This window comes from Varroa jacobsoni, unplaced genomic scaffold (genome assembly GCF_002532875.2).
Source record: "Varroa jacobsoni isolate VJ856 unplaced genomic scaffold, vjacob_1.0 scaffold_949, whole genome shotgun sequence".
NCBI lineage: Eukaryota > Metazoa > Arthropoda > Arachnida > Mesostigmata > Varroidae > Varroa > Varroa jacobsoni.
Window position 1 is genome coordinate 195,332 of NW_019213851.1, and position 13,316 is coordinate 208,647.

The 13,316-nt window shown below is 40.6% G+C and overlaps 1 protein-coding gene across 5 annotated transcripts in view; it reads right to left on the bottom strand.

The window, feature by feature from the left end:
- The window catches only part of LOC111265259 (uncharacterized), a 102,206-nt gene that overhangs the window by 4,504 nt on the left and 84,386 nt on the right, over window positions 1-13,316 (bottom strand). For 3 of the 5 annotated variants that reach the window (XM_022841768.2, XM_022841765.2, XM_022841774.2), the window contains exons 2-5: window positions 11,063-11,325; window positions 3,463-3,561; window positions 3,069-3,303; window positions 189-460 (exon numbers count right to left, since the gene is read on the bottom strand). In XM_022841768.2, the coding sequence (XP_022697503.1) occupies window positions 189-460; window positions 3,069-3,303; window positions 3,463-3,561; window positions 11,063-11,325 (869 nt within the window). Of the gene's footprint in view, window positions 1-188; window positions 461-3,068; window positions 3,304-3,462; window positions 3,562-11,062; window positions 11,326-12,933; window positions 13,090-13,316 lie in introns of those variants that run through there. The other 2 variants (XM_022841773.2, XM_022841767.2) reach the window with 2 other exon arrangements.

Here is a 13,316-nt window from a genome sequence, read left to right on the forward strand (position 1 = left end):
CTAAAGCTTGATGCTGTTACAGCTAACCAATCAAAATGGTGTCTTTCAAAACGTATTTCTGCATATGTTCCGATTTTGATTACGTAAAAAAGCTTAATATACTTTTTGCTAATAAAGAATAATGTCTCGGATGCTACCAACGCGCTGAATTGCAGAAAAGGTTATTAGCAATAGAATCTGCAACTTACGCTCATAGGTGGTCTGAGGGTCTTGAGAGGATCTGGGGTTTTGTTTCGTTCCTTGGTATCCTGTTCGCGTTCCTGTTGCTTAGTCTGTAAAGTCAATTCTTGTTCCTTCTGTGTTTCCTGTGTAGATTGTCCCTGATCACCAGCACGTTCTTGGATCTGACCAATATCCTCAATATCTTGCTTGCATTGTATTTCGCCTAACAAGTCATCCTCTTCTTCGGGAGACGAGCACTTAAGCAAAAGGTCGCTGTCGCACTCCGGATCGGACAACGCTAAGATGACAGAGGAACAAGTTACCAACAAGGTTAATCTTGAATCGAGAAAAAGATCAATCGTTACTCGACGTACAAATCTATGACTAGTGAATCAATACATTGACTTTGTGTTTGTCCAGCAATCACGGAAAAGGGTACACAAAACGCAGAATAATGCTATTATTAATAAATGCGTTACAGATCACGCTTAGCTCGACACTAACCTAGTATAACTTAATAAGATATAAATTAAAAAGGAAAAGTATATCTATATATATATATATATATATATTATGTAAGCTTTCATTGGGCGCCAGATTTTAACCAATAGGAGGCTTTGAAATACCTACAAAAGTGATAAGATCAAATGGCCTACCATTATTATCATGAATCTCAATACGTCATAAACCTCGTATCGATTCTGCAGCTTATCGCAAAAGCATTAGCAGAACATTCAACTCTGTGCAATCTAATTAACAGTAGGATGCCGTCGGAAGTCGCAGCATTATCTAACAGCATGACAGCATAACAAATTGATAGGCCGATCATGTATGAATACGCCTTTATACCGTTGATCGATCAGTAAAGTAGTGAAATATCTACCGGTGTGGGGAAACCTCTATACATATTTGGTTTTGTTTCGAATCGAAGAAATCGACAGCGGCGGATATTGCGATAAAATAACATCCAAATTATTAAGGTTTTAAATAGCTAAAGGAATTACGATGTTACATGTATCTATACGCTGATGTACACCCGTATACATCAAGGGGCGAATCGAAAATTGACGGTCCGAAGTTAATCTCCGCAGCAACCCCTCAATTAAGTGTAGAAGCTTATTGATGAACGCATTTTATTAGTGTTGCAGCATTATTACGGTTATGCACGTTCGTGCAGTTGACGTACGTACCATAAAGGTGAGCTCAAGATGTGTTTTCTTACGGATGTGGCCTTTCAGGCCGATACACTGTTGCAATAGACGATAGCAAAGAGCAGACAAATGGCTCGCGGACGCAGCCGTCGCCTTACCGCTAATAGGAGCGGTGTCTTCTACCATAGTGTTCTCCACTATTTTCGGCAATATAAACCTTGTCAACCATATACATGAAGTGAGCTTTGATAGCATTGAGCCATATGTACTGTGCTCGAATAGTCTACGATTATAAGACGAAATGGATCAACGAAACGGCGCCGTTCATAAGAACCTACGTACATAAGGTAAGGGTAACAACGACAACTTAACATTTAAGATGAAACTACCAATTGCCTCGTAAGCAGCTTAGACACTCCATTAAACGAGCAATTTCATAAACATGGCTCTGGCAACAAAACAAGATGAGCCTAGACTATAAAGACGGACCACTTTCAGTGTTTGCATTGGATAATTGATTATAGGAACAATGAAAAGCCAGCTATCCTCTTGTATTATTTTTTCGACACCTACTTCTGTTGGATGTATGATAATAATTTAAGACTAATCCTGAGCTAGGCCACTGCGCTTTTCGCGCATTTGCTTTTTTCGCACGATAAAAGATTTTTCTCATCTTCGTAAATTGACATATAGTTTAAATAGCCCTATGTTCTTCAAAAGAAAACATGTCGAAGCCAAGCATATGTTGAAATTGTATTTGTTATGGGTTAGCCGGCGACAAAACAGTGTATGTTTTAGGGAATAAACAAATCAAAAATAAGAATTTGAACAGTATCAGCCCAATCGTCATATCTTCCTTCGTCGATTTCCGTTTCCGCTACAAGTCGAGGGCTTCAGGTCGTTTGACTGCCAATTTCGCTATTGTTAGCATGTCGCGTATTCGCTCACCAAACTCGCGACAAATCGATGATACAGAAGCCAAAAAGCGCGCCAAACTCGCGCGAAATGGTTCACAAATACACCGAGCGTATTTTAATGTAACGGTACTATTTTTTGACTCACATTTAATTTGGTAAAATGATGACGATGATTTATTCTACTGTCCGGACGAAGATAGACGTCACTACGATTAGCTCAATTGTGAACTGAGGCATCAACTCAATATAAGGCATCTTGCCAAATCTTGATGCCTATTACAAGGACTCGATTGCTCGCCGTGTGCAAAGAAGAATGGTAAAGGCTGTAGGTGTAACATTTTAATACAATATAGATTATATATTCGATTGAAGTTGACTCATGGGTCTAGTAGTATGGGTTTAGCTTTTTATTGCTTCGCCCTTCTATATTTCGTTCTTTCGGAGGATCGCTATTAATTCTTCTTCAACTAGTTAAGGAGCAGATGAACTATCTCCCTCTATATGAAAGCTATAATTAGGCCTAATATTTACATTGACTCAATAGCCTGTCACAACTGCTTTGTTAGGACGTTTGTCACAAAACGTAACGGGAAACAAGAGAATAGTTTACTCAAATTTTCTTAATAATATTTATCTAAATGATCCGCTTTCTACTTTTAAACAATAGATTGATGTAGGCCTTTCCCTAGAAAATTCCCAAATACAAGCAGTTAAGTGACAATCATCTTTGATCGATGAGTCTCCAAAGTAACCATTTTAACAACTAGGTATAACGAAGAACATATATAGACGTTGGGCGTATATGATCAAAAATTTCATAGCTATATCTATTACAAACCAGAGTTTGAATGATCATAGTGCGAGTGCTGTGAGCTGTTAGGCGAGGCAAGCATATCACGGGAAAGGTCCGATGTAATTGAAGAATCAACAGGAGATCGAGTCGCAGGCGATGCATTCAGTGGGGCGAGTGGGGCCTGATGAGTGGTGACAGGGCTTCCTACAGTTTCGAGAGGATGGGCTGTACCGTGAGCCTTTATTGAACAATCCGCATAAATTTCCTCCTCGGTTTCCACCTGTGAATAATGACGGTTAACCATTACTCAGATCAAAAAGAAAGCATTTACGACCCAAATTTACAGCGGTAGTCTGGTCTATATTTTGGCCGATAAGTTTACAAAAATGAGTGAAGTCCCCCCATACAAGATGCACGCAGTGATTATATAGCACCGCACCTCTTCGTAAACAGGATCTTTCTCCTCACAGCTTCCATAGTCTGAGCCGTTGCCTGAAGTGTTCTCGATAGACTCGAAGATCAGCTCTTCGGTAACATCCTGAAATTACAGCGAGGGGCAACGATTATATTGCAAATGCACGAACTCGTAAAAAAATACATCTTGCTCACTGGAAACTACTGGATGCAGACACTTCTGTCGTTATGTAATCAGATTATCTTCAGAATTTCGTGATTAAAATATATAGGAGGATGAATCTGGGCTCACTGTTAACTAACTCATATCAGTTTTCATAACGATTTTTCAGCTTGTCACCATTTGGCCACCTTTCTCACAAAGAAAAACGTATACACGAATTTCAAAAAAGACTCAATTGCTAGAGCTTTCTGTTTTCTCTAGTTACAATAAACAAGACAGCAGCGACACAACGCGGGAATGAAGGCCAGCTGTGAATAATGGGCAAAAACAAATGATGCCAACAATTGCGCTAGCATGAAAGCTAGCCAGAAAAAAGTGCCAATTTTTCACGATGATTCGGTACGTTAGCAGCAAACGCTACGTAGAATTCGCTCCGAAAACTGTTATATACAAATATGAAGAGGCCATCAGCAGAAGGGGCATCGCAGTAATGGCAAAGTAGCAGCCGTAATGAACTACTACTACGATTGATGTCATCCGTTTCCTTCGTTCCGTGCTGCAAAATGACGCGACCGTTACAATAACTATACATTATATCCTAATGATAAAAGATAACGGCTAACATCTGATCAGCACGTGACAGATGTTGTAACTTTATGAGCAGTAGCGTAATAACGGTAGGAAGAACATAATAAACATTACAGAAAAGAGGAAACAGGTTCAATGGATGCATAAAAAGAGAGGTCGTAGTTGTCTTCTTGCGTGCTTATTAAATAGAGTGCATCGGAAAAGTCAACTGAGCTTCATATGGAACACCAATGATATCAAACCGTGATGTTCACTGGAATCGTATAATAACAGCAATAGCATACCAGTAAATAACATGTAATATTACAGAACTAGTGAATCGAAACGCTATAATTAGAATAGTAAATAGTGTTATTAATATATATATATATATAATGATACAAATGTTATTACCGCAACTTTTTAATCAAACAAAAACAAAACTGATTGGCTTATTCATTTTGTTGCATTCTTCTCATGATATTACCGGTCTCTGGCGCCGGCAGCGTGTGAAGCATGCCGTGCACGTTATAGGCAGGATAGAGAGATGTTTATTATTCATAATAACGTATAGTCGTCCTTTCTCTCGCTCTCTCGGTCTGCTCTTACGCGTAATTTTTCGACGCCCAGCCTTTTTATGATCTGATACCTGTACTATAGATTCCGCCTTTCGTATTAAGGAAGACAAGCCTAGGTTTCTTTCATTATCTAAAAAACTGAGTGCACGTCCACATTCGCGAACAGGTATGCGATAAAGCTAGGTAGTAAGGCAGACAGCATTGTCAACGCAACTATATCCATCGACTTCACTGCTCGATTTTTTTTCTTGTGAGCTGGTAAGACCTCAAGGCTCTTCTCTAGCGGGTGCAGCTATAGTTAATGTCTGCTCTTGCGGAAGCGCTAACTGACGATGACAGAAGGTTCAGTCAGAAAAAGACATCGAGGATAGCTTCCTAGCATAGATACACAGCGCACCGAATGCTCCGTTTCAGCCCTCTCAGCTGAAAAATAGATGATCAACGGATAACAGAATGCTATTATATGCACTTTACGTATTCGTGTGCCTGCGTAACCAGTGCACAAAACCGTAGAGCTCAGTAGTGGGGCACTGACTCCGTCTACGGTCCGATGCCCTTTCGATATTGTCGTCGTCGTCGTCACCACATCATTACAATCATCATCATCAGTAATAATAACGACAACAACAATAAGAGCTGACTGCCAGTTGCAACGGAATCTGCACCTTCGTGAAAAGTGTGGGCAATTTCAGCATTAGTAGGAGGTTGCCAATTGTAGACGTTTTCTTTCTGATCGTATCGTTCCAGACAATTTTTGGTTATTAATGTGAGTTCGGGTCACTTTTGTCTCTGCATTACTAGTTCTCTTGTTAAGAAACTGCAGAGCGTAGTTCATATCTCAAGGTCTTCAGTGATCTTCGGCACCTGTAATGGCAATCGATGAGGCAGTCGTTGGGTTCGCCACAAAGGCTAATCACATGCACCCAGACTAGTGAATAAGTACGAAAAAAGATGTAGTATATTACAAGAACAACCTCGTTTAGGATGTGTGTGTAGCTCCGACAACGTGACGCCGAACGATGATGACTCTAAAACGGCACGTGTACGGCAACGCAAAACTGCACTTAGCACTGTTATATTGGATAATTTCTGTTGGTCCTGCTTTCGAGCTTTTCATTCTGCAATGAATGAGATTAACAACGAGAAAAGTATGTGAAGAGTTTTGCCCTGCGTCGTGACACTGGTGATGAATACAACCATCAGTTACTTCGAAGGATTAGGGAAGAGCTTTGCTATAAGGACAACAAAGCTAATGCTGTATTTCTGCTCTCACAATAAAATAAGAGTTTTCGTACGCAACTTCGATGTGATAATTATCACAGCGAAGTAGGCGTTATAACAAATGAGACTCGAACAGGTTTTCAATGAGGTAACAGAAGACATTCGCCAAAAATAGAAGAAAAAATGATATAAAGTTCCTAGTCCTATTGACTGTATAATTTCTCAGGTGCTTGTCTAAAGAGTGCTTTTCAACCTTTACTTATTATGTCCATAAACAGAAGTAAAAAACCGTCAAGCATAATGATCTTTTAGAGATACGGTACATTGCTCGTTATACTTCAAATCTAATTGTGAAATTGAAAAAGGTCTTCATCAATTAAATCTGTCCAGTTTGTCCAGTTGACCAAGCGTGTGGCCTGATATGATACGAAATACTACTATCTATGGACAGCCATATTTATTTTCTATTTGATCTCGTCTCGAGACTGTTGTACGTCGACGATACAGCAGTTTCGATAAAAACGAAAGCATTATATCACTTGGTTCTTTAGGCTACAACTGTTGTTTCAGATAATCTGGCCGTTTAATAGTAGGCTCGCGTTAATACATTAGGTTACTTATACGCCGTGGCCTAAAAACAATGAACAGTTATCATTCCCATTTAGATAGAGATTTTCAATTATCCATATTTCGTATTTCCATAAGCATTTGGTTAGGCTGTTCATGAAAGCACTGAAGTGTAAATATTCCCCCAAATAGATTGACCTCACTTAGATAATACATGACGGCAAATAATAGTGCTATCTTTAAATATGCCCTCTCTATCCTAGCTTTTGTTTCTCGAACAATTGTATCAGTTATTTCAATGGACTTAGTATGCCATACTCAGTTGCATGGCTTTTGCGAAACTTCCGCAGATCTCATGTGTTCATGTACTGTCAAGGGAAATTACGCAGTTTTCTGAAAACTGCTCGCTAGCTAGATTTCCATAACTGCGTGGCTGCCTATGGAGACGCTACACCGTGTTACGATTAACACTGCGCTTTTGAAGGCAAAGGGTACTGTGAGCATTCTCAGTTATTTGCCCATTCATGGCATACCCCATATGAATTCGCCGTGTCGACTATGCTTCAATCAGGCCACAGCAACACCTACCCATCCTCATTAAGCCTCAATGCTAAAAATAAACACTCGCTTAGCTCTTTTTCGGCGTCTTCTCCTGAGTGAGCATCCAGTTTTCGTTGCAATGTTGGTTTAGCAGACGAAACATGCAGCATCAGTGACGCCGACGCGATTAGCCCAGAAACCCATGTTAAATGGCGGACCGTTCTCCTCTGCGCTATCAGGGAAAGTTTGATCATTGCCCATAGTCGCCTCGAACTAGTGAGATACATAGACGTTGTCTCGGTTTTATTGTCAGTCACTCAAGCAGCTAAGTAACCAAATATTGAGACGGTCTCGCCAATATTAGCAGGAACGGTTACCGTTGTCCTCGAAGGGATACCATATCTTGCGTATACCATTGTCACCATAATCGTTTATCGTCTTATTTTGTGGTAGCACCACCACCAACTACTACTAATGTTGAAACTATTCTTCAAGAAGCGTTGTTTCGTCGTCTTCAAATAGTATATATAGTTTTAAAGAAGGGTGCTTATTTAAATGGTTCGTTGTAGATCCAACTGTAGGCCGGCAGGAGGGCGCGGGTCAATAGTGCTGTGGTAGAAGTGACTTTAATTAGTATTTGGTCATGCAAACTAGGCGCAGGACATCCTAGCATTGCCTGTAATGCTGTTGGAAACAATGATGAAAAATAACCGTACCAGTAATCGGGGAAATATATTACATATTAAGGCCAAGTGGCTATTTTGTGTGAAAGCAAGCAGAACCATGCTCTGTGCCTCGCCTCCGTATGCAAACAGCTAAAGTCATTGCGTTATTTATGTCATTAAAACGCAAGAAGGTCACCTGACATTTTCTCGAACTTAACTTAATTGAAAAGTAGGTTGAGCTTAAATTATGCGTTCCAGTCATTCACATGATATCCATGTTGTTTTACTAGCCCCGCTGCTTTTAACCTTTTTTTTTTTTTTTTTTCTGATTTCAGCTTTCTGGGAACATTTATTATTCAGCTATATAATTTTTTTTAATGAACTGTAAAAATTGTACGAGCCGTTTGTTAGTAATTCAGTTATGAAACTGAAAACGCTATTGCTCCTAATAGCAGATGATTCAAGATTGAATTGAATAGGAATATAATCGGCGTTGCCATCAGGTCGTTATCGGCCGCCTCACTGTGATCCTTGAGGCGTAACGCCTAAACCTTTAGCTTAAAAGGCCATTGCTGGCGCATCCTGTTGACTGTGAGTCAGCGCCATTTCATAGCCTCGTGGAGCTGAGCTTTCAATTATCTGCAGTCTTGCCGCACGTGCACGGATTTTTTTTGGGTATGGCGCAATTTAGCCAGCTGGCGAGCCTTGGTATCAACATGTACGGTTTTCGTTCGATCGGATGCGACTGCATCGAGACGTGCGACGCTGAATTGTCGGAGGAAATGACTTTCAGCTGAATACTTGTCAGGACAGCCTCACTATTACACTATAGACAGGGTGTCAAAAGAGCAATTGGCAGACTCTTTTGTATTGCTAGTCCGCTAATAGATGGTCAGATACAAAATAATGATCTTGCTTTATAAGGTGATCAGTGCTGTACACCAGCCCCGTTACTAACCATCTTGTAGTATAGAATTCAGACCCTAGTATATGAACGTGATTTAATTTTGCTATATAATTTTATAATGAGCTTCCATCTTCAATTCTAGTTGTCGATAAAAGATTTGTAATGGTCTATGACCCAATATCTGCCTCGACGTTTGCTCACTAAGCGAAATTTTAGCAATAAATAAGAAACAGAAATTAATCCCGTGTTAGCTCAATTCTGTTGACAGTGCATCCGCAATTAGCCTTACGATATTGCCAGTGCGCCAAATCCGTTAACGGTGATCGTTTGCGCTTTTGACTTTCTGTTTTCCTTATTGAAGATAGATGAAGATTATCACTTGTTCCATCCGCTTCCAGCAAACTGAACCAGGCGTAGTGTATTATAGTAGTATAACAGTGCCGCCGTAACAGTGCAGCGTTGTGAACAAATCGATCAGGATTCAGCTCCGTCAATGTGCCTACCTTCGCTCATTTGACCTTTGCCACTGTTGTCGTAGCAACGCTTTCTACTCTTTGAAAGCTCGTAAATCTGCCTAATTCAATTCGACATTGCCACGACCGAAATCAAACACAATAAATACCATGATAATATCGTCATATTAACGATATACGTATGAGAGCGCATGTGCCATAATTGTGTACCCGGTCATTACGAATCGTTGTTTTTTTCACCCTTATTATCACTATCATTATGTTTATCATTACTGCCCATGTAACTATATAGCTAGGCCGTCCTAATAGAGGGTCCAATAAAAAACTTATCGCTATTTGGGACGAGAGCCCTTGATTGATCGCAATACGAGCTTTTTTTTTTTTGTTGACGTCAACTACAACAATGTTTCCGAGAGGTTGGACTAAATCGAGACGGTCCGCAAGCCAAACAAACTCATCGTTATAATCGTCAGCAGATAAGATGTGACGCGTGAGACTGGCGTCGTGGACATAAAAAAGTACTGCGCGTTCTAAAAGAAAGTTTCCATTATATTGATAGAGACACTTTCATTATGCATTAATTCCTCATATGCTCTTTTTTTTTTTGTCAGCAACGGGACACTTCTCCCTCAGCAATCTCGTGATGTCACGAAGACTCAAGCTAACAAACAGGTCTGAGCTTACACGTTTTGCAATATTGACATTTAGAAACGTCTAAAGTATCAGCCCTTGATTGTCCATCAATATATTTCGTATTAAGTGCACTTCCAGCCCAAACAGTTATTTCGCTAGAAGACTTTGCCCCATTATTCTTTATCCCTTTCAATGCTCGATAGTCCACCAGCTACTAGATATCCAGGCTAAACACTGACGGATGATATAGACGATTTAGGGCTTGTTGCTTCCTTCCTATAACTGGCGCTGGTAGGCCGATTGGAGGCCAACAACAGCTAATCGTCGAAGCATTGTGCCTTGGCTGTTTCTTGCGGTAATACCAAATTTTGCTATTCTTCACGACCTGGCAGATGAAACAGTGCTGATGTCTTCTCTATTCCATTGGCGGAGTACTTCATCTCGTTAATGACAGGAGCGTACGCGGGCCATGATACCGACAGGTGCACGATAACAAAATGATGAAGTGCACTAGCGTCGGAGTGAGTCAACGATCGAATATTCATGTCGTCGACAAATTTATGCACAGAAGGAAAAATCTTCCAGCCCAACATTTTCGTTTTCTCGCGGGACTACCTACCTGCTTATTAGTTTTTTGCTTCGAAATCGATGTTCCGCTTCCTGTGGCTAGCGGTGGCAGTGACATTTTGTAAACCGTTCCTGTAACTGTGTTTTTACTATACTTGGCGTTGAATACCGGGATATTTCATATTGTCACGCGACCACATACGGCGATGCTGGCAGCGCCAAAAACAAATAACTTTTTACGGATTATTCTTGCTAATACGCAACGGTATGATAGCAAATGACAGGTCGCTTGTTTGTTGGTGTTTGGTCGTTGCTGTGACTTGCGTTTAATAGCAAGGCGCATGAAGCTATCATTGGTGACCAGAACTTTCGACTGGGCCGTCGGCAGCATCAACAGAAAATAACAACGGTCTGACGATTGCCTACAGAGATAAGTGGCGAAAGACAACTAAAAAGCAATCGGTACCATTGATAAGTATAGGCAAACACACGCGCACTCGATAAAAATACATTCGGATAAATAGCACATATAGTTAACGTTTAGAGCACCGACTGTGTTAAATTCAGGTACGCTGTTAGTCCAACGTAACTTTGTTGAAATTTGTTTATTCGTTCCATTTTAGCTATATGTCTAAATTTTGAGTGCAGAGCTCGAGTTTTTCTTTCAGTTAGTCACGCATGTTGCATAGTATGTACTCATGGACGGGTAGCGGCAATTAATCTACACGTTGTTTTTGTGTGTACCTGTGCGATACTTCCATTCACCTTATTCAGGTGGATAGTGGCGTCCTGACAGTTTGTGATGTGAGGCGCGTCCTTCTGCTGGTCGTGTTGCTCGTGGTGGCCAGTGGTCGCGTGGGTCAGCAGCTGCTGCTGCTGCTGCTGCTGCTGGGATGACTGCAGTTCGGGCTCTTCGTGGAGAATCTCCATTTCGATGCGTTCCTCTTCGTCTTGCCGGCGGGGGTAACTCCCGCCACCGTTGCCAGCCGTGTATCCGCCTTGCGACTCTGCAAAACAAATAAACGACATGCGATTAGGGCGAAAGAGTGATATTTAGAGTGGTAACGCCTCATGAAAAAACCACAAAATCTCTCATCAATTAACTGCTCTCCCTTTAGATCACAAACTTGCCATATACAAATACCTTAAAGCTTATGCTATTGCATTTTGTACATTCGTTTTCCTACGGTAACGTACGTTTTGGCAAAACAAAAGAAGTAAACACAACTGAAAACGGTATCTATTGCGCTGACAAAAACGACCACAACAGAATGTAACGAGTTCATGTTGTTGTGAGACCTGACTGAAAAACTGACAACATTAAGCAAATTTACAATTAAATATATGCTTTTGTCTATCATTTCCAGGTCCTGATATTAGATTTCTCGCGAGCAGAGCCTATGAGGAAAGGTTCCGTTTATCTATCAATGTTTGCAACAAGGTTGGCGGCAAGTCGATAGCTTATATTAACATGTTTTAATAACAAGTGTCCTTGAAAAACTACACAACAAAGGTCCCCCTACATATTTTCCTCTTAATAATCACAAGACATGAGATCGGTGCAACGTTAGCCAAAGTTACACTCGTTGATGACGGCACTGTAGTTTTCTGCTCTGCAGAATTAAATACGCAGGGTAAAAAGGACGCCTGGGATGTCGTTAAACTTTTTATCCAAGTCAGCAAAGAGTCTATTCCACTGAAAAAAATATGCCATCATTAAAGGAGGATGCTATAAGCATATATAAATAATTAGAATAAATTAAAAAAAATGTAATAATACTACCTTCGATTACCAAATACGTCAGCTGGAAGCAGAAGACGACGCCGTAAAAAGCTTGTCTAAAATGACGTTTTTTTAGTGCCATAGAGGAAATCTTTACCTAACAAACTTATACAGTGGTGTTGAAGCTACAAACGTAGATACGCCGTCATGGAAGTTTAGACATTTCAATACGAAGCGTTTCCTCGAGTTTCTGATAAGGCCTGTTTATCCACTGTCTGGCAGACCAGGGGTAAGTTAATAATTTTTAGTGCTTATCGACGCGGCAATGACTGGGCATTATTACAGTTTAATCAAAGAAACGTTTTTAGCCAAGCTTAGTAACAACGGGCCTCGAAGGTCTAATTGGTAAGACGACAGAGTTACTTACAGAACCTTAAAACTAGAATCTTTAAGCATCTATTTTAATTATAATGCCAATATTTTCGACAAACGAAGGTGGTCAAAAGCATCGTTAAGATGATCCTTTTACATGTCTACACATTGATTTAGTATTGCTAAGTCTTGTCATCGGTCCTGGATTTAGGAACTCTATATTTTGTTGAGCTGTTCGCGTAATTCTTTTGTTTAAAAATAGCTTAATTATTACTGCTATTAGTTTTAATGCCGCAATATGGTGATAATTAGATAATTGCAAGCATGTGTGAATCGGATCAATGCTCCGTTAGTCTTTAATAGGCGGTCGCAGTCAGAGAGTAGTAGACTCAGAGTTGCTTTTTTGTGTTAGCTTCGGTCGGGGCCGCTTCTACTGACATTACATCACGACCATTATATGATACCATGATAGTATAGCAGTATTATGGCTGGTCATTGCCCAGCATAGCCAGACTCTTACCAACGAATATAGTTGAACGACCATCCCTTTGCTGGCCGGTTGTAGACGTGCATTATTTCAACAATCATCAGCCGGATCGTCACATAGGTCACTGACTATTACAGTAATAACAAGATCGCGCTGCGGTCCTTCCGCCTGTTCTACGCCGCTGCCCCGCACGCCCTCTACCTTGTCACGCTCCTGTCGACAGATGATACAGAGCATCTAACCAGGTCATCTCCATGTTGCCGTACATCATATATATATATATAAGAACAGTAGCAAACGTTTCAACGATGTTGATCCAAAAAGGTAGAACTACGCATCGTTCCCAATCGCAATCACATGCCATCCCAACGTGAGAATGTATGCAACGAAGAGAAAAAATGGCCCAGAGCTGAATG